Source organism: Saccopteryx bilineata, chromosome 4 (genome assembly GCF_036850765.1).
Source record: "Saccopteryx bilineata isolate mSacBil1 chromosome 4, mSacBil1_pri_phased_curated, whole genome shotgun sequence".
NCBI lineage: Eukaryota > Metazoa > Chordata > Mammalia > Chiroptera > Emballonuridae > Saccopteryx > Saccopteryx bilineata.
The window spans coordinates 198,404,868-198,425,792 of NC_089493.1; the positions used below are offsets into that span (position 1 = coordinate 198,404,868).

Here is a 20,925-nt window from a genome sequence, read left to right on the forward strand (position 1 = left end):
TGATTGCTTTCTCATATGTGCCTTGACCGTGGGCCTTCAGCAGACCAAGTAACCCCTTGCGTGAGCCAGCGACCTTGGGTTCAAGCTGGTGAGCTTTTTGCTCAAACCAGATGAGCCTGTGCTCAAGCTGGTGACCTTGGGGTCTCGAACCTGGGTCCTTCCGCATCCCAGTCTGACGCTCTATCCACTGCGCCACCGCCTGGTCAGGCCGTTATTATTTTTTTTATCAAAGATTTGTCTGCGAGCCAGATGCAGCCATCGAAAGAGCCACATAGGTTCCCGACCCCTACCTTAATGGTTCCTGCGGGTTCCAGTCCTGGCCGCCCAGGGGAGGGGGAGCCCTGCAGGGTGGGCCGTGGCGGGGGGTGGGTGGCAGGGGCTGCAGGGCCTGGAGGACACTGCCTGCCGCTCCTGGGATCCTGGGTTCCAGGTACGACCGCGGCAGTGTGAGCGTGGTATGCAGGGTGAGGCCTGTCCCGTCACAAAGCAGGACCAGTTCTCTTGAGACCCATCTTGTCTGGGGACTGAAGTCCTCTGTGGCCTTCCTCCCACCTGCCGTCTCTCAGCCTCGGGCTGTCACCAGACAGCACCAGCCACTCCGCGCTGGCCCAGAGGGCTCGTGCAGGGGTCGGCGCTGCTGGGGCCCCTCTGCAGGGACGTGCTGCTGCTGCCTCTGCCAGAGCCAGGGCCGAGGCCGCCAGGTCCTCCGAGCAGTTGTGCGAGTGTCCGTGTTCAGTGCGGGCGGCCATCACCTGGGCATGCCCCGCCCTGACCTGGCCTTACCACAGTCTGCCAGCGTGGAGGCTACAACAGCACCTCTGGGTGTGACTGGCAGCCACTTGTGCCACCTCGACCTGTCATGCCAGGGGACCAGGCAGAGCTCATCCTGGTGGGCGGCCCGTGTCTGGAAAGGCTCAGGGAGGGTGGCCGCTGGGACCAGAGGAGTGTGTTTCTTGGAGGCTGAGAAGTTGGTTTCTTGGTCTAGGAAACTATTTCCAAAGGTATGATTTCTGGCCGTTGGCTGCAGAAGGTACTTGGATCCCCTCCAAAGGGAGAGGGAAGCTTCCTGTGCAGGACACTCGAGTCTGCACGGCAGTCGTGCTGCTCAGGTGAGCAGAGCGTGTGGCACCTGCGTGCCCGCCTTCTCCAGGCTCACGCTTTCTCTCCTGGACGAGAGAACTGGCAGTTCACCGGTCGAGTCCCACGTAGGAACCCCTTGGAGCTGCCTGTGTGTGGGGTCGGTGTAGCGAGGGGTCGGTGTAGAGAGGGTCCGGTGTAGAGAAGGGTCGGTGTAGAGAGTGCCCGGTGTAGAGAGGGCCCGGTGTAGAGAGGGCCCGGTGTAGCGAGGGCCCGGTGTAGCGAGGGCCCGGCGTAGAGAGGGCCCGGCGTAGAGAGGGGTCGGCGTAGAGAGGGGTCGGCGTAGAGAGGGGTCGGCGTAGAGAGGGCCCGGCGTAGAGAGGGGTCGGCGTAGAGAGGGCCCGGCGTAGCGAGGGCCCGGCGTAGCGAGGGCCCGGCGTAGAGAGGGGTCGGCGTAGAGAGGGGTCGGCGTAGAGAGGGCCCGGCGTAGAGAGGGCCCGGCGTAGAGAGGGCCCGGCGTAGAGTGGGCCCGGCGTAGAGAGGGCCCGGCGTAGAGAGGGGTCGGCGTAGAGAGGGCCCGGCGTAGAGAGGGCCCGGCGTAGAGAGGGCCCGGCGTAGCGAGGGCCCGGCGTAGAGAGGGGTCGGCGTAGCGAGGGCCCGGCGTAGAGAGGGCCCGGCGTAGCGAGGGCCCGGCGTAGAGAGGGGTCGGCGTAGAGTGGGCCCGGCGTAGAGAGGGCCCGGCGTAGAGAGGGGTCGGCGTAGAGAGGGCCCGGCGTAGAGAGGGGTCGGCGTAGCGAGGGCCCGGCGTAGAGAGGGCCCGGCGTAGCGAGGGCCCGGCGTAGCGAGGGGTCGGCGTAGAGAGGGCCCGGCGTAGAGAGGGCCCGGCGTAGAGAGGGCCCGGTGTAGAGAGGGCCCGGTGTAGAGAGGGGTCGGTGTAGAGAGGGGTCGGCGTAGCGAGGGCCCGGCGTAGAGAGGGCCCGGCGTAGAGAGGGCCCGGCGTAGAGAGGGCCCGGTGTAGAGAGGGGTCGGTGTAGAGAGGGGTCGGTGTAGAGAGGGCCCGGTGTAGAGAGGGCCCGGTGTAGAGAGGGCCCGGTGTAGAGAGGGCCCGGTGTAGAGAGGGGTCGGCGTAGAGAGGGGTCGGCGTAGCGAGGGCCCGGCGTAGAGAGGGCCCGGCGTAGCGAGGGCCCGGCGTAGAGAGGGGTCGGCGTAGAGTGGGCCCGGCGTAGAGAGGGCCCGGCGTAGAGAGGGGTCGGCGTAGAGAGGGCCCGGCGTAGAGAGGGGTCGGCGTAGCGAGGGCCCGGCGTAGAGAGGGCCCGGCGTAGCGAGGGCCCGGCGTAGCGAGGGGTCGGCGTAGAGAGGGCCCGGCGTAGCGAGGGGTCGGCGTAGCGAGGGCCCGGCGTAGCGAGGGCCCGGCGTAGCGAGGGCCCGGCGTAGAGAGGGCCCGGCGTAGAGAGGGGTCGGCGTAGAGAGGGCCCGGTGTAGAGAGGGCCCGGTGTAGAGAGGGCCCGGTGTAGAGAGGGGTCGGTGTAGAGAGGGGTCGGTGTAGAGAGGGCCCGGTGTAGAGAGGGCCCGGTGTAGAGAGGGCCCGGTGTAGAGAGGGCCCGGTGTAGAGAGGGGTCGGTGTAGAGAGGGGTCGGTGTAGAGAGGGCCCGGTGTAGAGAGGGGTCGGTGTAGAGAGGGGTCGGTGTAGAGAGGGCCCGGTGTAGAGAGGGCCCGGTGTAGAGAGGGCCCGGTGTAGAGAGGGGTCGGTGTAGAGAGGGCCCGGTGTAGAGAGGGCCCGGTGTAGAGAGGGCCCGGTGTAGAGAGGGTCCGGTGTAGAGAGGGCCCGGTGTAGAGAGGGCCCGGTGTAGAGAGGGCCCGGTGTAGAGAGGGCCCGGTGTAGAGAGGGCCCGGTGTAGAGAGGGCTCGGTGTAGAGAGGGCTCGGTGTAGCGAGGGCCGTCTGCTGCTGGCCGCTCCTGTCGGGCAGCGTGCGTCCCTCTGTGTCCTTCACTCGGCGTGTGCGACTTGCACGTGACGTCAGCTTCTTCCTGGTGTTCCGTCCTTTCTGTGACGCGCCTGTTACTTTTCCCTCTGGCTGCAGCTCCATGTCACCAGGGGCGGGTGGGGGTCCCGGGGCTCCCCCTCACACTGATGGAGCACAGGGACAGCACAGGCCACACGTCGGTTAGTTGATCTTTGAAGTCGGTGGGGCTGACTGTAGACAGGAAGCCCCTGCACTGCGGAGCTGTGCCTCCCAGCGCTCGGCGCCGACCACTGTGCCACGCGCCTCCCGGGTCCAGGCACAGCCCCTCCGGCACCGACCACTCTGTGCCACGCGCCTTCCGTGTCGGGCACAGCCCCTCCGGCACCAACCACTCTGTGCCACGCGCCTTCCGTGTCCGGGCACAGCCCCTCCGGCACCAACCACTCTGTGCCACGCGCCTTCCGTGTCCGGGCACAGCCCCTCCGGCACCGACCACTCTGTGCCATGCGCCTCCCGGGTCCGGGCACAGCCCCTCCGGCACCGACCACTGTGTGCCACGCACCTCCCGGGTCCGGGCACAGCCCCTCCGGCACCGACCACTCTGTGCCACGTGCCTTTCATGTCGGGCACAGCCCCTCCGGCACCGGCCACTCTGCCACGCGCCTCCTGGGTCCGGGCACAGCCCCTCCGGCACCGACCACTCTGTGCCACGCGCCTTCCATGTCGGGCACAGCCCCTCCGGCACCGACCACTCTGCCACGCGCTTCCCGGGTCCGGGCACAGCCCCTCAGCGCCGACCACTCTGCCACGCGCCTCCCGTGTCCGGGCACAGCCCCTCCGGCCCGCTCCTGCCCTAGCTCTTCCTGCGCGCCCGCCCGGGGTGACTGCTGCTCTGTCGTCGGACTTGGGCTTGAGAGGACCCCGGCCGCCGCTGGGCCCCTCTGCTGCGCTGGGCGGCGGCTCACAGGCACCCCGTCTCCCTGCTCCCCGGAACGGGGAGGGCGCGCAGGAAGTGTGTCTCTGTGATCAGTGGAGAGGCCACCCGCCCAGGGGCCCCGAGGGAGGGCATCCTGCAGCAGGAGCTGGCAGCACCGTGGGACAGCGGGGCCCGAAGCCCTCGGGGCTGCAGACAGACCCGTCAGGGCTCGCACCTTCTGGGGGGGCTCTCCACTCTCACTCTCACGGGGTCCTGGTAGAGTCTGTGGCACCCCCAGCTCCAGGTTAACTCCTCCCTGCAGGAGGGGCCTCTCGACCGGTTAGAGCCCTGGCTCCTGTGGAAGCGGCACACACACCACCCAGGGGACAGGTGCTCTCCTCTGTGGGCAGGTGGGGTTGGCTGCCAGGTCTTTGAGGGGCTGGGGTGCAGACCTGTGACGGGGGCTGTGCCCCTCCAGGCGCTGGCGGGGGAGGGGCTGGTCCTGCTCCCGATCTGGACCGCTTTCCCTTGGTTTCTGTGCTTTCAGCCAAAACTCCAGCCTTCTGTGAGGCTGACCCTGGGGCCTCCCTGCCCTCTGCTGCCGTAGAGCTAGCTGCGGCCTGGTTTGCTGGACAGGGGCCTGTCACCTGTGGCTGGGCAGCCTGGGGCCTCCCAGCCCTGGTGGTGATGTGCCCACAGCTCTCCAGGGGCCTGTTTCCTGGGGACAGGCTGCAGATTTCATTAGAGTTCTCTCTCGGCTAACTTAGGAAATGACAAACTGGCCTTCCAGGGTGATAATTCAGCTTGGACGTCCTCTACAGCCGAGCCGCTTTTCCTGAGGCGAAGGCAGGTGACCCGCTGTGTGTGGCGGGGAGCACCTGACAAGGCCCCAGGCAGGAAGGGGCGGGGAAGGGAGCCAGCAGGGACCCTTTGGCCCTCGACAGCAGCAGCAGCCACCTGGGTGTTCCTGGTTGCTCGCTGGGCTCAGTGCCAGGTTGGAGGACTCCGGTTCTGATCCCAGCACCCGCCACTTTCTGGGAGGCAGGAAACGCCTGCCCGGATGGGGCTCGGGAGGGGCACTGGCCTGGACCCTGGGATGTGGGCCTGGGCTCCGCTTGACGTCGCCGCCGTGGTGCCCGCCCAGGGAGGCGCGTGCATGAGCAGGTGGCACACGGCTCGGTGTGCCTGTCCTTCCTCCGTGCTCCCCAGCTGCGGCCTCGGGGTGGGGGGGTAGAGTCGCTGTCGCAGAGGGCGTCCCCGGTGGGACGGGGCCAGGCCCAGGGCGGGGCCGGTACCCTGCAGTCAGTCCGAGCGCAGCGTGTCTGGTGGAAGGCGACACTGCACTCATGAGCCACCCTCCAGTGCCACCAGCATTAGCATGTCATGTGCTCTGAGCTGCGAGGGAACTGGCAGGCCAGGCGTTCCCGCAGAGAGTGGTGTGGGGCCTGTCGTCGGGCTGCGCACATCGAGCCTGACCCTGCTGCCAGGACGTCCGTGCCTGCAGGCAGCTCCCAGGGGCCGTGTCTGCCGAGCTCCGCTACCCCGGGAGCTCCGTGTGCCCCGTCCGTGCCGGCCCCGCTGCCCACCCCCTGTCCGCTGCCCCGGGAGCTCCGTCAGTGCCCCTGTCCGTGCCGGCCCCGCTGCCCACCCCCCTGTCCGCTGCCCCGGGAGCTCCATCAGTGCCCCGTCCGTGCCGGCCCCGCTGCCCACCCCCCTGTCCGCTGCCCCAGGAGCTCCATCAGTGCCCCGTCCGTGCCGGCCATGCTCCTCACTCGGTCTGAGCGAGGCTCGGCCTGCTGCCCGCCCCCCTGTCTGCTGCCCTCGCGGGAAAGCGTGTGTTCTAACTGGAACCGGGAGGCTCTTCCTCTCAGTCACTCCTGGGGGAGCTCTGTAAGGAGAGGGACCTCGTGACCCTCTAGCTGACTGACCAGAGCGAGAGCAGAGAAGACCCGGGCCACCAGTCTGGTGACTGAGGGGCAGCGAGGACACTTGCTGTTTCCCGGGCTTTGTTGCGAGGGAGCCGTCTCGGCCAGACGTGGTGTCTGGTGGTGGGGTTTGCTCCGGCCCCTGGCTTGTGACGTGAGTGTCTTCCCTGCCAGTGGTGGGCTGTGTCCTTGGAAGGATGTCTGCTGGGATCCTTTCCTCGTCCCACATTGCATTGTTTTGTTGTTGCTGAGCTGCAAAAGCTCCGTGAGACTGAAACTCCGTGAGTACTTTGTATCCTCCAGTCTCTGAGTCCTCACAGACACGTGGTGTGCAGGTGCTTCTGGCTCTGAGGGCTGTCTTCCCTCTGCCGACAGCGTCTCTGGGGGTGGACGCAGTCCCCTGTGCCCACGGCGTCTCTGGGGGTGGACGCAGTCCCCTGTGCCCACGGCGTCTCTGGAGGATGGGCGCAGTCCCCTGTGCCCACGGCGTCTCTGGGGGTGGACGCAGTCCCCTGTGCCCACGGCGTCTCTGGGGGTGGACGCAGTCCCCTGTGCCCACGGCGTCTCGGGGGGGTGGACGCAGTCCCCTGTGCCGACGGCGTCTCTGGGGGTGGACGCAGTCCCCTGTGCCCACGGCATCTCTGGGGGTGGACGCAGTCCCCTGTGCCGACGGCGTCTCTGGGGGTGGACGCAGTCCCCTGTGCCGACGGCGTCTCTGGGGGTGGACGCAGTCCCCTGTGCCGACGGCGTCTCTGGGGGTGGACGCAGTCCCCTGTGCCGACGGCGTCTCTGGGGGTGGACGGGTGGATGCAGTCCGCTGTGCCGACGGCGTCTCTGGGGGTGGACGCAGTCCGCTGTGCCGACGGCGTCTCTGGGGGTGGACGCAGTCCCCTGTGCCGACGGCGTCTCTGGGGGTGGACGGGTGGATGCAGTCCGCTGTGCCGACGGCGTCTCTGGGGGTGGACGCAGTCCCCTGTGCCGATGGCGTCTCTGGGGGTGGACGGGTGGATGCAGTCCGCTGTGCCGACGGCGTCTCTGGGGGTGGACGCAGTCCGCTGTGCCGAGGCCCCTTTGTCTGCTGCTGCCTTGTGCCACTTGTGCTTCAAGGTCGTCACTCAGAAACCGGCCCCAAATCCAGGTCAAGATTTACTCTTTCATTTTCCTCTAAGAGTTTCACAGTGTCCACTCTTAACATCCAGGCTTTGATCCATTCTGACTTCACTTTGAAAGGTGGTGTGTGCTGAGCCCTGGCTCCTGGTGCAGACCCACGGCAGCTGTGTCTGCTGTTCTCCGAGCCGCTGTCACACTGGGGGTTCACACACTGCGTCCTGCGGGTTGTTGGTCTCTGTTTCCTGTTCAGGGGACGTCTTGTCTCTGGCTTCGGGGTGAGTCGTGCTGGCCCCACGGGAAGAGTGAAGAAGCGTTCCAGCCTCCTGAGTGTCTGGAAAGATGTAGGAAGGATTGGTGTTAATCTTTAAACAGTTGATCGCATCAACCATGAAGCCATCTGGCTCGGGACATTTCTCTTTTTCCTTTTTAAATTTTCTGTTGAGTAAGAGAGAGAGAGAGAGAGAGAGAGAGAGAGAGAGAGAAGGGGAGGGGAGGGAGGTTAGAGAGAGAGAGAGAAGCATCAGTTCATTGTTTCACTTAGTTGTTCCATTTAGTTGTGCTCACTGACTGCTTCTTGGACGTGCCCTGACCAGGGGTTAAACCCAAGGCCTCGGCACGCTGGGACGATGCTCTGTCCATTGAACCACCCAGCTCGGGCCCTGGACCTTTCTTTGTTGGGAGATTTCCGATTCCTGGTTGAGTCTCCTTACTTGTTGCGGGTCTGTTCATATTTTCTATTTCTTCTTGAGTCAGTTTTGGTGGTTCGTGTGTTTGTAGGAATGTATTTCCCCGGGGTTATGTAATTTGTTGGTGGACACTTGCTCATAGTCCTCTTGGAGCCCTTCTTCCTTCTTTAAATGTCAGTAGAGGCGGGCCCGGCCCCCAGAGCAGAGCCTCGAGAACACCCACGTTCATCCAGCGATTCCGCAAACACTGACCAGCACTGACCAGCACTGTCTGTGCCCGCTGGGGCCCGCGGCAGAGCAGTGGGGGGGGGCAGGGGACCTGCGGGCACGGCCTCTGCAGAGCTCACACACTGGGCCGTGTGGCAGCAGGACCGACCACCTGTTGCTCACGCTGCAGGCGAGGGGACGCCCGGCGTGGCCAGTGTGGCCGTGAGCCTGGTCTGCTGTTAGAGCAGAGGCCCCCCGGGTAGCCCACGAGGCGGGGGTGCTGGCCTGGGCTCCGGGCAGGAGGCCGATGTTTTCAGCATTTCTTACTGTTGGGTGAGAACGGAACAGCGGAGGCAGGTGGTAGAAACCCCCGCCCTCCTGCGCCAGCCAGCTCTGCCGCCTGGAGGCCGTCCGAGCTCGGCTTCCCGTGTGGGCAGGCAGACCCTGTCTGGCTTCAGCCATCGGCCACCTGCCTCTGCTCGTGCCGCCTGGTCACTCAGGAATGCCTGCCCTGCGGAGAGTGGAGAGGAGGGGCCCAGAGTGTCATGTCCTGCGTGGCCTTCAGGACGCGTGCAGAGCGGGGCTGTGGCCGGAGCTCCTGCCCTGCGGAGAGTGGAGAGGAGGGGCCCAGAGTGTCGTGTCCTGCGTGGCCTTCGGGACGCGTGCGGAGCGGGGCTGTGGCCGGAGCTCCTGCCCTGCGGAGAGGGGAGAGGAGGGGCCCAGAGTGTCGTGTCCTGCGTGGCCTTCGGGACGCGTGCGGAGCGGGGCTGTGGCCCGAGCTCCTGCCTTGCGGAGAGGGGAGAGGAGGGGCCCAGAGTGTCGTGTCCTGCGTGGCCTTCGGGACGCGTGCGGAGCGGGGCTGTGGCCGGAGCTCCTGCCCTGCGGAGAGGGGAGAGGAGGGGCCCAGAGTGTCGTGTCCTGCGTGGCCTTCGGGACGCGTGCGGAGCGGGGCTGTGGCCCGAGCTCCTGCCCTGTGGAGAGTGGAGAGGAGGGGCCCAGAGTGTCGTGTCCTGCGCGGCCTTCGGGATGCGTGCGGAGCGGGGCTGTGGCCCGAGCTCCTGCCCTGTGGAGAGGGGAGAGGAGGGGCCCAGAGTGTCGTGTCCTGCGTGGCCTTCGGGACGTGTGCGGAGCGGGGCTGTGGCCCGAGCTCCTGCCCTGCGGAGAGGGGAGAGGGGGGGGCCCAGAGTGTCGTGTCCTGCGTGGCCTTCGGGACGCGTGCGGAGCGGGGCTGTGGCCCGAGCTCCTGCCCTGTGGAGAGTGGAGAGGAGGGGCCCAGAGTGTCGTGTCCTGCGCGGCCTTCGGGACGCGTGCGGAGCGGGGCTGTGGCCCGAGCTCCTGCCCTGTGGAGAGGGGAGAGGAGGGGCCCAGAGTGTCGTGTCCTGCGTGGCCTTCGGGACGCGTGCGGAGCGGGGCTGTGGCCCGAGCTCCTGCCCCGTTTCTGGGCCGTCAGGGCACGGTCAGCTCAGCTCGGCCAGCCAGGTCCCCGGACGGGGCCGTCCCTTCCAACACCCGCCTCCCTCGCGCTGGAGCTGGACAGGATCCTCGTCCAGGCCTAAGATGACCACTTCCCGGGCCTCAGCAGCACTGCCGCGGCCCCCACAGTCTGTTTGGCGGTGGGTGTGGAGCCCTCGGAGCGGAGAGTCCACTGGCTTTGGAGGAACGGCAGCCTCCTTGGCCACAGCCCTCTCGCCTGCAGAATAAGGAGCAGGGCTCAGACGGGGCTGGGAGGAGGGGACAGCCGGTCCGAGCAGCAACCCCAGCTCCCCAGCCGCTTGGTTCGTTTGGAACAGGCGCTGCTGGTAATTATGCCTCTTAATTCAGGAGAGGAGCCCGAGAAAGGAATAGCAATGTGTGTATTAGCTTCGGGGACGGGCAGTGGGCAGGGTGAGCCCCTCGCTGCAGTTTGGAAGTGAAGCAGGCAGATGGTCAGGGCAGTGTGAGCAATGGCTATTTCCACAGCAGCGGCCCCGGGCCCCTGGCCCCCAGCCCCAGTCCTGTCCTGGCTACACCTCGTGCCCAGCACCCCGCCACTGCCGTCCTTCTCCCGGGGGTCCGTCTGCTCCAGCGTCGTCCTAGAGCAGGACTCTGGCTGTGAGTCATGCAGCAGGGCCTCTCTGAAGAGGCCATCCAGGCCCTGGCCAGTTGGCTCAGTGGATAGAGCGTTGGCCGTGGGCGTCCTGGGTTTGACCCCCTCTTTCTCAGTCATGGCTCGGTTGATTTGGGACGTGCCGGGTGGATCCCGGTCGGGGTGCATGCGGAAGTCTGTCTCACTATCTCCCCTCCTCTCACTTAAAAAGAGAAATGAAGTGGAAAAACAAATCAGTGTTTCTCCCTCCCTTCCTCTCTCTCAAAAATTAAGAATAAGGCCCTGGCCGGTTGGTTCAGCGGTAGAGCGCTGGCGTGCGGGGGACCCGGGTTCGATTCCCGGCCAGGGCACATAGGAGAAGCGCCCATTTGCTTCTCCACCCCCCCTCCTTCCTCTCTGTCTCTCTCTTCCCCTCCCGCAGCCAAGGCTCCATTGGAGCAAAGATGGCCCGGGCGCTGGGGATGGCTCCTTGGCCTCTGCTCCAGGCGCTAGAGTGGCCCTGGTCGTGGCAGAGCGACCCCCCGGAGGGGCAGAGCATCGCCTCCTGGTGGGCAGAGCGTCGTCCCTGGTGGGCGTGCCGGGTGGATCCCGGTTGGGCGCATGCGGGAGTCTGACTGTCTCTCCCCGTTTCCAGCTTCAGGAAAAAAAAAAAAAAAAAAAAATCAAGAATAAAAATTTTAAAAAAGGAACAAATCCAGAAAAAGAAAAAGCTCATACTTTGAAATTAAAAAAGAAAAGAACTAGAAACACAAGCAGAACAGAAATCTCTGTCTTAAACAGTTTTGGGGCCAAAGAGTAAACGCAGTGCCCAAGTGCGCCCCAAACCCAGGCAGTGACCGAAAAGTGCGCCCCAAACCCAGACAGTGACCGTGATGAAGACACTGTCCCTGGGAGCCTGTGGACGCAGCCGCGGCCGCACTCGGAGGGAAAACCCGGGATTAAATACTCATCCTCTCGAACAGCAGAGAGGGAGGATGCTCAGGTTAACCACCAGCCCGGGAACTCCGAAAAGGAAAACAAAACAGGCCAAGCACAGCAAAGGTAGGAATTTGTAAAGATCAAAGCAGGAGTTAATGAAAAAGTGAAAAATGGTGGAAACGATAAATAAATCCAAATGCCTGCACTTTGAAAGAAAACCAGTAAAACATGAATTATTCACCCTCCCAGTAAAAAATTAATGGACCGCCTCCCACCCAGAATGAGCAGAAAGAGTGATTGCCGTGGAGTTGCTGACGGAGGGGCGTGCCTGCGTGTCCGGGCACCGAGGACGCGGCTCTCTGTGGGCGGGGCCCCACCCCACGGCCGCGGACGCCTGGCGCGATCCTTGGCCTGACCGTGTGTGAGCGCCGCCTCAGAAGGAAAGAGAACAAAAATAAATCTGAAGAGAATTACAACTTCTGCAGGAGTTCTATAAAGAGAGTTATGAATTGTAATAATAATTTTATAGGGAATTAAAACCTATAAATACTCAGGAAGAGGCATTATAAACAGACAGGGTATCATAAAGTTGTCATGAAGTCACTGCTCCTGCCGTCCCCCACGACTGCTGACAGGGCCGCAGCGTGTCCGCCTGGCCGCTGGCCGTGTGTCCGTCCACAGAGCTGCCCAGCCAGCCCCTCGGAGCAGTGGTTTTTGGTCTGCGTCAGGGTGGGGGGGCTTTGAAGCCCAGGACGGCCAGGCCTGGGGACGGTGCCCCACCCCCACCAGACAGGCTCCGTCCTGGGAGGGCCCTGACCTGAGTCCTCCGCCCTCGGCCTTGTGCCAGTGCCCCTGCACCCGGGGCCCCAGGTGGGCTTCTGTTCCCTGCTCCCTCTCGTCTTGCTCTGTTGGTCAAATAAGTTTGTAAATATGATATATGTTTGCTTGCTTATAGTTTGCATTGGGTGTGGGGGACAGGCTGTAAGCAAGCAAGGTTCTTATAGCCTAAGGCGTAGTTTTAAGACTAAGCCTTTCCTGCCCTCTTAATACTAAGATCTTCTCAACACGAAGCTTTTCCCCACACCCTTGACTGTAGCATGATGTGGGGTGGTGCACTCTTATGAGGAATCCCATTTATGCCTCAGATAAGTGACTTTGTATCAGAGACTTCCTGGTTTGTATATTGGATTAAAGGTTTTGATTTCTACACTATAACGGAGAGTAGAGAAAGGAGAGCAGAGAAAGGCCACGTGGAGGAGAGGAGAAGCAGCCAAGATGGTGGAGTGCTGAAGGAGAAGCCAGTTTGTGCAGAGAGAAGGAGATGGGGAACAGAGGTGAATAAGGCTGGTGAGGTACAAATTTTTGATTCTAGGAAACTCGGATAAGTCAGTGGCTTTGGGAGCCCTGAATGGAAAGGGAAGTGTTTTCCCACTGTGTGTATTTCTCACCCACTGGGTGCGAGCTAGGATTAAAGCTAGGATTAAAGCTAAAGTTCTTGGCTCCGTTGTTTCATCACCGTCTGTCCGAATCCAGTGCGAACCTGCACAGGCCAGGCAGCTGTGTTGGTGGCCGCGGCTACTAGCCTTACAGGCGTCCAGACCCCCACCGCCCTGCCAGGTTTGTTGGCGTGGCTTCAGGTCCACCTTCTCTCCGGGCCGTCCGGGCATTGCCCGTCACCCTGCAGCGGAATCTGATGGAGCAGGTGAAACACCACGCTGTTAAAGCCACTGTGCGTGGAGAGACTGCACGTGGAGAGTCCTTTCCACCCGCGGCGTCACCCCTCAGACTCCGACCCCCCCAGGGCACGCCCAGAATGGCCGCCTCTTTGGAACCGGGGCTGAGAAGAGCAGGCCGTGGATTTGCACAGCTGGACCGCGGGAGGGTCGGGGCCTCAGCACCCTCTGGATGTCCAGGCTGGCAGCCCCGCGTTGCTGGCCCCACACGCCCTCCGCTGACCTGTGCTGTTTCCTTGCAGCTCGAGATGGAGCTGAAGGTGTTGCGGTCCCAGTCGGGCCCCGCGGAGCAGGGCGCCCTGCTGTCCCGGGAAGAGGCCAGCGAGCTCAGGTACGTCCCTCTGCCATCTGTCCCCTCTGCCGTCCGTCCCCCCTGCCGTCCGTCCCCCCTGCCGTCCGTCCCCCCTGCCGTCCGTCCCTCTGCCGTCCGTCCCTCTGCCGTCCGGCCCCCCGCCGTCCGGCCCTCTGCCGTCCGGCCCTCTGCCGTCCGTCCCCCCTGCCGTCCGTCCCCCCTGCCGTCCGTCCCTCTGCCGTCCGTCCCCTCTGCCGTCCGTCCCTCTGCCGTCCGTCCCTCTGCCGTCCGTCCCCTCTGCCGTCCGTCCCCTCTGCCGTCCGTCCCTCTGCCGTCCGTCCCCTCTGCCGTCTGTCCCCTCTGCCAGCCCTCACCTTCCTCCACCTCCTGGGCGCTTTCTTCTTCGGTCCACCCGCCCGCTCAGCTGCTTCTCTGCCGGGAAGCCTGTCCCCGCTGGGCCGGCCTCATGTCGGCGTCCTTCCTCCAGCCGCACGCACGGACAGCCAGGCCCCTCAGCATCCCCGGGGCTCAGGAGAGGGCGGAGGACTCCGGCCCCTGTGCCTCCCGCAGGGACCTGTCTGCTGCCAGCTGCGCCCTCCGCCCAGCGGGCTGTCTCCGGGCCCCAGGGCCTGTGCGCTTGTTCAGGGCCCGTTCCAGAGGAGGGCCACCCCCGGGGCGGCAGCCCAAGCAGACACCCCTTCTCTGGTGATGGCCTCAGAGGGAGGCAGGGGGCAGAGGAGGCCATGTGTGAGGACCTGTGGTGGGAGGAAGGGGCCGGGTCGCAGGGGAGACCCCGCAGGAGCAGGGGGCAGGCCAGGTACTTGAGGCCCCGCAGGGAGGTGGCCTGGCCCCTGAGAGCTGTGGGCACCTGCACAGGCGTCAGAGCAGGAGTGACGTGGTCCCACTTGCAGCTTAGCAGCCTGGCTGCCCAGGGTGGGGCGTGGAGGGGGAACTTGGCGAGGGTGACCAGCGGTCCCCAGCCCGGGGCCGGCTGCGCAGTTGCAGAGAGAATAAAGCCGTCCTGGGCCCGGCATCCGGAGCAGCCGCAGTCCAGGGGTGCAGATAGTTCTTGCTGTCGGTGCGGTGGGGGCCGCGGGGAGCGGGCCGTGATGCTGGGTGCGAGCAGCAGCGTGGGGGGCTCTCCGGGCAGGTCGGGCCTGAGCAAGGCCTCGGCCTGGGGCTTCACAGCCCTGAGTGCCCAGTGAGGCGCATGGTGAGGCGTGTGGACCCTGTCCCTCAGCTGTGTAGCCGCAATGTCCTGTGTCAGGAGGGGAGGGTGTGAGAGCCGGCCCCGCGTGGCGGGCGTGGTGTTCATCCTTCCCACGGAGCCCGCCACGGCCCGGGCACCTGCGGCTCTGGTGCCCCCCACGCTGCCTGCTGCCCACGGTGCCCAGGCTCTCAGACAGTCTCGGCCAGGGTGGCGTGAGCGTGGCAGGCGTGTGTCCTGTGGTGTGGGTTGGCACGCTTTGGATTTAGTCACCTCTGCTTATTCTGTAAAATCTAAGACAAGGTCTCTGTGACAGTCCCCTTACACGCAGATCAAAGCCGCCTGTCCCCACCGACAGGGCCAGGGCGTGCGGCCGTGGAAGGGGAGACTGCTAATTAGTGGCAGCCCCGTCAACGTTTGTGTGAACGCCTTGACCAGAGAAGCCACACGCCACCCCCACTGGAGTCCGGCCACTCACGCCCACTGTCCCGTCTGGTGGCCCTCAGCCCTGGCAGGGGCCCCGGCACGGCGGCAGGACCCCGGGCAGGGCGTGCAGGCGACCTCCCTCCTGGCCAGCTTCAGCTCCTGTGCCCCTGTGTCCCTGTCTGTCTCGCCCACAGAGCCGCCAGGTGCCCCGTCTTCCTAGCGCCCCCTCCCACAGCTCCTCCCGCACTCCCCACTTTCTTGTGCATGTTTGGGGAGCCCAGCACAGCACAGGGGAAGTGTTCAGCTGTGTCACTGTGCCCCGGCTTCCCTCTGTCACGCAGTGGTGACAGTAGCTGCGGGCGCGGCACACCCGAGGGACGTGCTGTTTCAAGTGCGGCCCTTGGCTTTTCTGGGAGACCACACAGGCCCATGAGAGGCAGCCCTTTGGATTTAGGGGGGCTGGAAAGGGGACCCCACCCTGAGGAGAGATGCCCCCACGCAGGGATGGCCTTCCTTCCTGCTCCAGCCCCTCCCTGGGAGACCTCAGGCCTCCGCTGTCTCCCTCCCCACAGCCGCTGCGCCTCGAGGAGGGGGAGGCTTCGCAGTTTTCCCGTGAACCAGCACCGAGTGTCTCTAGTCCCTGCCCATCTCCTCCTGCGAGGCGTGAAGTGCTTTTTGCGCAGATGTTTCTAAAATTCTCCGATCAGAGCCGTGTTTCTGCAGCAGCAGGCAGCCCGGGGGTCCTGGCTTCTCCCCAGGGGGGGCATGCTGCTGCCAGTCACACGCACGTGAGGGTCGGTTGTGTAGCCGTTGTGTGTCGAGTGTGTCCTTCATTAATGTGCTGATCTGTCAACTGTGCACATGTGAACTTGCGTGTACCGAGCATCACCTTCAGTGACCAACACGGGACTTCGGTGCAGATGTGGGTGCCATGGCTGAGGGACCCCCATCTGGGCAGTCTGGAGCAGTCGAGGCCGAGGGACCCCCGTCTGGAGCAGTCGAGGCCAAGGGACCCCCGTCTGGAGCAGTCGAGGCCGAGGGACCCCCGTCTGGAGTAGTCGAGGCTGAGGGACCCCCATCTGGGCAGTCTGGAGCAGTCGAGGCTGAGGGACCCCCATCTGGAGTAGTCGAGGCCGAGGGACCCCCATCTGGGCAGTCCGAGGCCGAGGGACCCCCGTCTGGAGCAGTCGAGGCCGAGGGACCCCCGTCTGGAGGAGTCTGCTCTTCTTTCTGCGTCCGGGCGGCTCTGGCAGACCCAGCGCTGTCTGTGGATCTAGCAGGTGGTTGACGCAGTCGTCCCGGGACGCGCCTGTCCGTGCCAGTGCCCGCCTATTCCCCCAGTGCCCGCTCCACCGCCATTCCCAGTCCTGCAGAGCCCCTGCTTCAGGGCTCAGACGTCCCCTCAGAGGACAAGGCATGGTGTCCTGCGGTCCCACGCGCACCCCTTCCAGACCGCCAGTGTTAGGCTCTTAGTCTTTAGCTGTTCCAGGGCTTTCTACTGTAACTGGCGTCCTGTCCGCCCTGACCTGCCATCAGCACAGCGGCCCCTGGGCCCCCAGGGCGATTGGTGGGGCTGAGACCTGGGCACTGCAGGAGTGGGGGGCTACCCAGTCCCTGCTCGACCAGCCCCGGGAGCAGCACACGCCTCCCCGTGTCTCACACCGGCGGCTGCCTGGGCCTGGTTCCCCGGACCTCAGTGCCCGGTCATCGGTCATCGGGACAGCTCACACCTCAGTGCTTCTGTCCCGAGGGCCCCGGCCGTGAGCTCCCGGCCAGCAGCCAGCACCGATGCCTCAGGTGTGACAAGAGGCCGGGGCCCTCGGGAGCTGTCTCAGCCCCACACTCCCCACCAGCAGCTCCGTAGGGGGCTGCAGGGCACCCTGAGCAATGCCCTGACCCACTGCCTGCGGCCAGTAACGACCAGGCGCCCCCGCCCCTGTGTGGTGACATCCCCCTGTTCCTCCCACTTGACTCCGTGTGGGGCTGGGGGGCGTCATGCCTGAGAAAGCCCTTCGGACCCGGGTCCCTCGCCTGGGCTGGTCCTGCCCCTCAGTCCCAGGGGCTTCTCCCCAGTGTTCTGAACCGCGCAGCCATGCGCGGTGGGTCTGCGTGCGGGTGCTGGGGGTCGGCCTCCGTCTGCTGTCTCAGCCTTCAGTCTCCTGCATTATTCGTTGATCATTTTTTCGCTCCCATTTTCTGTTCTTTCTAAAACTATTATTTGGATGTTGAACTTCCTGAATTACTTCTCTGTTTTAAAAACATTTCTATCCTATTTTCTGTCATTTTCCAATTTCTGTAAAATTTTCTCAAATTTATCAGCCTTACTTGATTTCTGCTTTTCTGTTTTGTTTCCTGCGGTTTCTGTTGCTGTTGTTCTTTGTTCTTTTATATGTAAAACACTCGATGCTGGTTTGGGAACACAGCCTGCTCACTGTCTCTTTGATACAGTAACTGACTTCCCAAGGTTTTCTCCATGTCCTCTGTTTCCTCCGAGGGGTGTTCTGTCCGTGTGGAGGCTCAGACCACCGGCTCCCACCCGGATGCCGCCCAGGGTGTGGTGGTTGAGGACATCTGCTCGTCTTACCAGAAGTGCTCCCTAGGGAGGCGCGGGGTGGGCTTTGCTCTGCAGTTTCTCTGCGGGTGGACCTGATGGGGCTTCAGGACCTGCCAGCAGCTGGCCTTCTGGCTGGCCTGGGCACGTCTCTGGGGAAACGCCTGTCTGGGGAGCATGGGTGCTGGCAGCCTCTGGCACTCAGTACCATGGACACGTCCCTGAGCCCTGCTCACTGGGCAGGTTGCCGTCTGCAGAGGGTGAGCCTCTGGGAGGCTGCAGGAGATGGGGAGACGGCATGAGGGTCTTCACCTTCCGTCCTTGGCCAGGGGGGTGGCCCTCCAGGCCCTCCTGCTCACGACTGCACACTCTGCGGCCCCAGCAGCCAGGGGGCCCTGGGAGGTCAGGAGCGGGCGGTCTGCACGGGGGTCCCGAGCTCGAGGGCCCCTGCGCCCCTGGGCTGGACGTGGAGCTGCAGCAGGTGCACACGCACAAGGCTCCAGCTGTCGCCTTCCTCCGGCCCCTGGGCGCAGGCAGCCGTGGTCAGCAGTGTCGGCTGAGTCAGCCTGCCCAGCCCTCTGGGCAGCCGTGCCCGCGTCTTGGAGTGCCAGCCGGGCTGAACGGGCGCCGGCCCCCATTGCCCTGCTCAGAGGGTGCACTCACCCCTCTTGATCTCCTGGCCGCAGGGGTGTCAGTGAGTGAGGGGGTCCTGAGCCCCACCCCGAGGGGGCGGCATCAAAGGGCCAAAGCAGATGGGGGCTTGTCACCCAGAGTCAGAGACTCAGCAGAAAGCTCCTGCCCCCCTCGTGGCATGGCAGTGAGGGGGCCCTCGTTCCTGTCGCTGGTTCAGTGGGGCCAGTGGGGAGCCCGGTGTGCACCCCTCTGTCTGCAGGGCCCCGGGCACAGCTCCCACCTGCGCAGGGGACCACTGCCAGGAGAAGGTCCTGGAGGGTGCAGACCTCGTGGTGTAAGGCTCAGTGTCGGGTCCAGCGAGACTCTCTCCTGGTGCGGGGGGCAGGCGGCCCCAGCTGCAGGAGGGGACCATCATCAGGCGGTAGAGCTACCTGACAGGGGTGGGGAGGGAGGGGACCATCGTCAGGCGGCAGAGCTACCTGACAGGGGCGGGGAGGGAGGGGACCATCGTCAGGCGGTAGAGCTACCTGACAGGGTGGGGAGGGAGGGGACCATCGTCAGGCGGTAGAGCTACCTGACAGGGGTGGGTGGGGAGGGAGGGGACCGTCGTCAGGTGGCAGAGCTACCTGACAGGGGTGGGTGGGGAGGGAGGGGACCGTCGTCAGGCGGCAGAGCTACCTGACAGGGGTGGGTGGGGAGGGAGGGGACCATCGTCAGGCGGCAGAGCTACCTGACAGGGGTGGGTGGGGGAGGGAGGGGACCGTCGTCAGGCGGTAGAGCTACCTGACAGGGGTGGGGAGGGAGGGGACCATCGTCAGGCGGCAGAGCTACCTGACAGGGGTGGGTGGGGAGGGAGGGGACCATCGTCAGGCAGCAGAGCTACCTGACAGGGGTGGGGAGGGAGGGAGGGGACCATCGTCAGGCGGTAGAGCTACCTGACAGGGGTGGGTAGGGAGGGAGGGGACCATCGTCAGGCGGCAGAGCTACCTGACAGGGGTGGGGAGGGAGGGGACCGTCATCAGGCGGCAGAGCTACCTGACAGGGTGGGGAGGGAGGGGACCGTCGTCATGCGGTAGAGCTACCTGACAGGGGTGGGGAGGGAGGGGACCATCGTCAGGCGGCAGAGCTACCTGACAGGGGTGGGTGGGGAGGGAGGGGACCATCGTCAGGCGGTAGAGCTACCTGACAGGGGTGGGTGGGGAGGGAGGGGACCATCGTCAGGCGGTAGAGCTACCTGACAGGGACGGGGAGGGAGGGAGGGGACCATCGTCAGGCGGCAGAGCTACCTGACAGGGGTGGGTGGGGAAGGAGGGGACCATCGTCAGGCGGCAGAGCTACCTGACAGGGGTGGGTGGGGAAGGAGGGGACCATCGTCAGGCGGTAGAGCTACCTGACAGGGACGGGAGGCAGCATCGTGAAACTGCTTCAGCAAACAGTTGTGACTCCACGGCCAGCACAGGAGAGAATGGAAACCTCAACAAAGAAATTAAAGAAAAAGAATTTTTTGGAAAGGCCCAAACAGAAACTGTAGGCCTGGGCCACACGTAAAGAAAAGGAGGGCTCTGGCTTGTTCAGCGGCAGACCGGAGGGGAGAGGCGTGAACTCCAAGACGGATCGATAGAAACCACCTCATCAGAATGGGAATCAAACACCCGAGAAGAGGGCTCGGGGTCAGCAGCTCGGTGACAGAACACGGACGGCCGTCTAATTAGAGTCCCTGGAGGGCAAGGAGAGGCATCTGAAGAAGTCATGACTGGAAATTTCCCAAATTTGGTGACGGGCATACACCTACAGGTTTTGGAAGCAGAGTGACCCCCGCACTGTCGAAAACCGGAGAAGCCCACACCGTGACACCTGCTAATTAATCTTCTGAAAGTTCGAGATGAAGAAGAAATCTTGAAAGGAGCCGGGAGAAACACTGTTTTATCTGCAGGGAACACCGATCTGAGTGACAGCGGATTTCTCATCTGTAACCACGGAAGCCCGCGAAGCGCACTGCATTTTTCAAGTTCCAAGAGCAGGGAGCTGTCAGCCAGTGAAAACATCCTTCGGGGACGAGGGGGAAATCAGGACATTGTCAGGCGGAGTAAAACTAAGGCCATTTGTCACCAACAGACCTACCCGGAGCACGCGGCTAGGGAGCCTTCTGAGGGGAAGGGGCGCAGTGCTTCCCGGAGGGAGGACAGGGAGGGCGGGCGGAGGCCGGGGGCCAGACCCGGGTCCTCACGCACGTCTTGGGCACTCCCTGCGTGGCACCGGGCAGGTCACGTGGCGGCGGCGCTCTGCGTACAGAGGCAGCCGGGAGCCAAGGCCAAGCTGGAAGCACCAGGCCTGCGGGCGCCTGCGTGTTTGTTGGTCCGTGCCCGTGTTGGAGGACGCCGGCGCTCTTACGTCTGGAGCTGCTGTGCACCCCTGTGCCGATGGTGCCGATGGCGGCACGCACCGGAGCTCAGGGTTCCGGGAGATCCGGTGGGGTTCCTAGGCCAGCGCCCGCCCAGGGGGAGCTTTGGGAAGCTGTTTGGATGAGAACTGGGAGGGCTTGGCTTCTCCGCACCCGTCCTCGCCATGCCGGGCGTGCTGGGTGTGTCATAGCCTCTCCACAGTTTTCACCTGTTTCCCGCCAGCTCCTGGGCACCGTGCCATCTGCCTGTCCCCCGGGGGGTGGCTGTCCCAGTCTTCCACCCAGCTGTTTCGTTTCTTTTTACTTGAATTCTACACGTTCCGTGCACTCTGGACGTCTGCTTGTCCCGCGTATGTTTCTCTTAGTCCGTCCCTTGTCCTTCACCCTCTTATTAATGTGCTTCACGCACCAAAGTCGCTCATTTTGATCAAGTCCAATTTACCCACTTTTTCCTTGATGGGGAACCCTTTTCTTTAGCCGTGAGTCTGAAAACTCCCTGCCTAACCCCAAGCATCAAAGCGCTGCACCCATGTTTGTTTTCTGAAAGTTTTGTAGTTTCACATCTTACATGTCAGCCTCTAATCCGTGTTCAGGTGAATGTTTGTGTAAGATGTGAGGTTGGGGTCAGGATTTATTTCTATTTTATTTTTTTCCGAAGGTGTGTGGTTGTCCCAGCACCGCGTGTGGTGACGAGCTGCTCCTGTGCCCGTCAGAGGTCCGTGGGTCCTGCATCCCTGTCCCTGGACTCCCCGTGCCAGGCCGGTCTGAGGGTCTCCCCACCGCCACTGTCTCA

General features: G+C 64.1%; 1 protein-coding gene across 4 annotated transcripts in view; it reads left to right on the forward strand.

The window, feature by feature from the left end:
* Positions 1-20,925, forward strand: part of MAD1L1 (mitotic arrest deficient 1 like 1) — a 334,114-nt gene that overhangs the window by 223,047 nt on the left and 90,142 nt on the right. For all 4 annotated transcript variants that reach the window (XM_066273526.1, XM_066273527.1, XM_066273528.1 and 1 more), the window contains exon 14: positions 12,865-12,953. In XM_066273526.1, the coding sequence (XP_066129623.1) occupies positions 12,865-12,953 (89 nt within the window). The remainder of the gene's footprint in view (positions 1-12,864; positions 12,954-20,925) is intronic.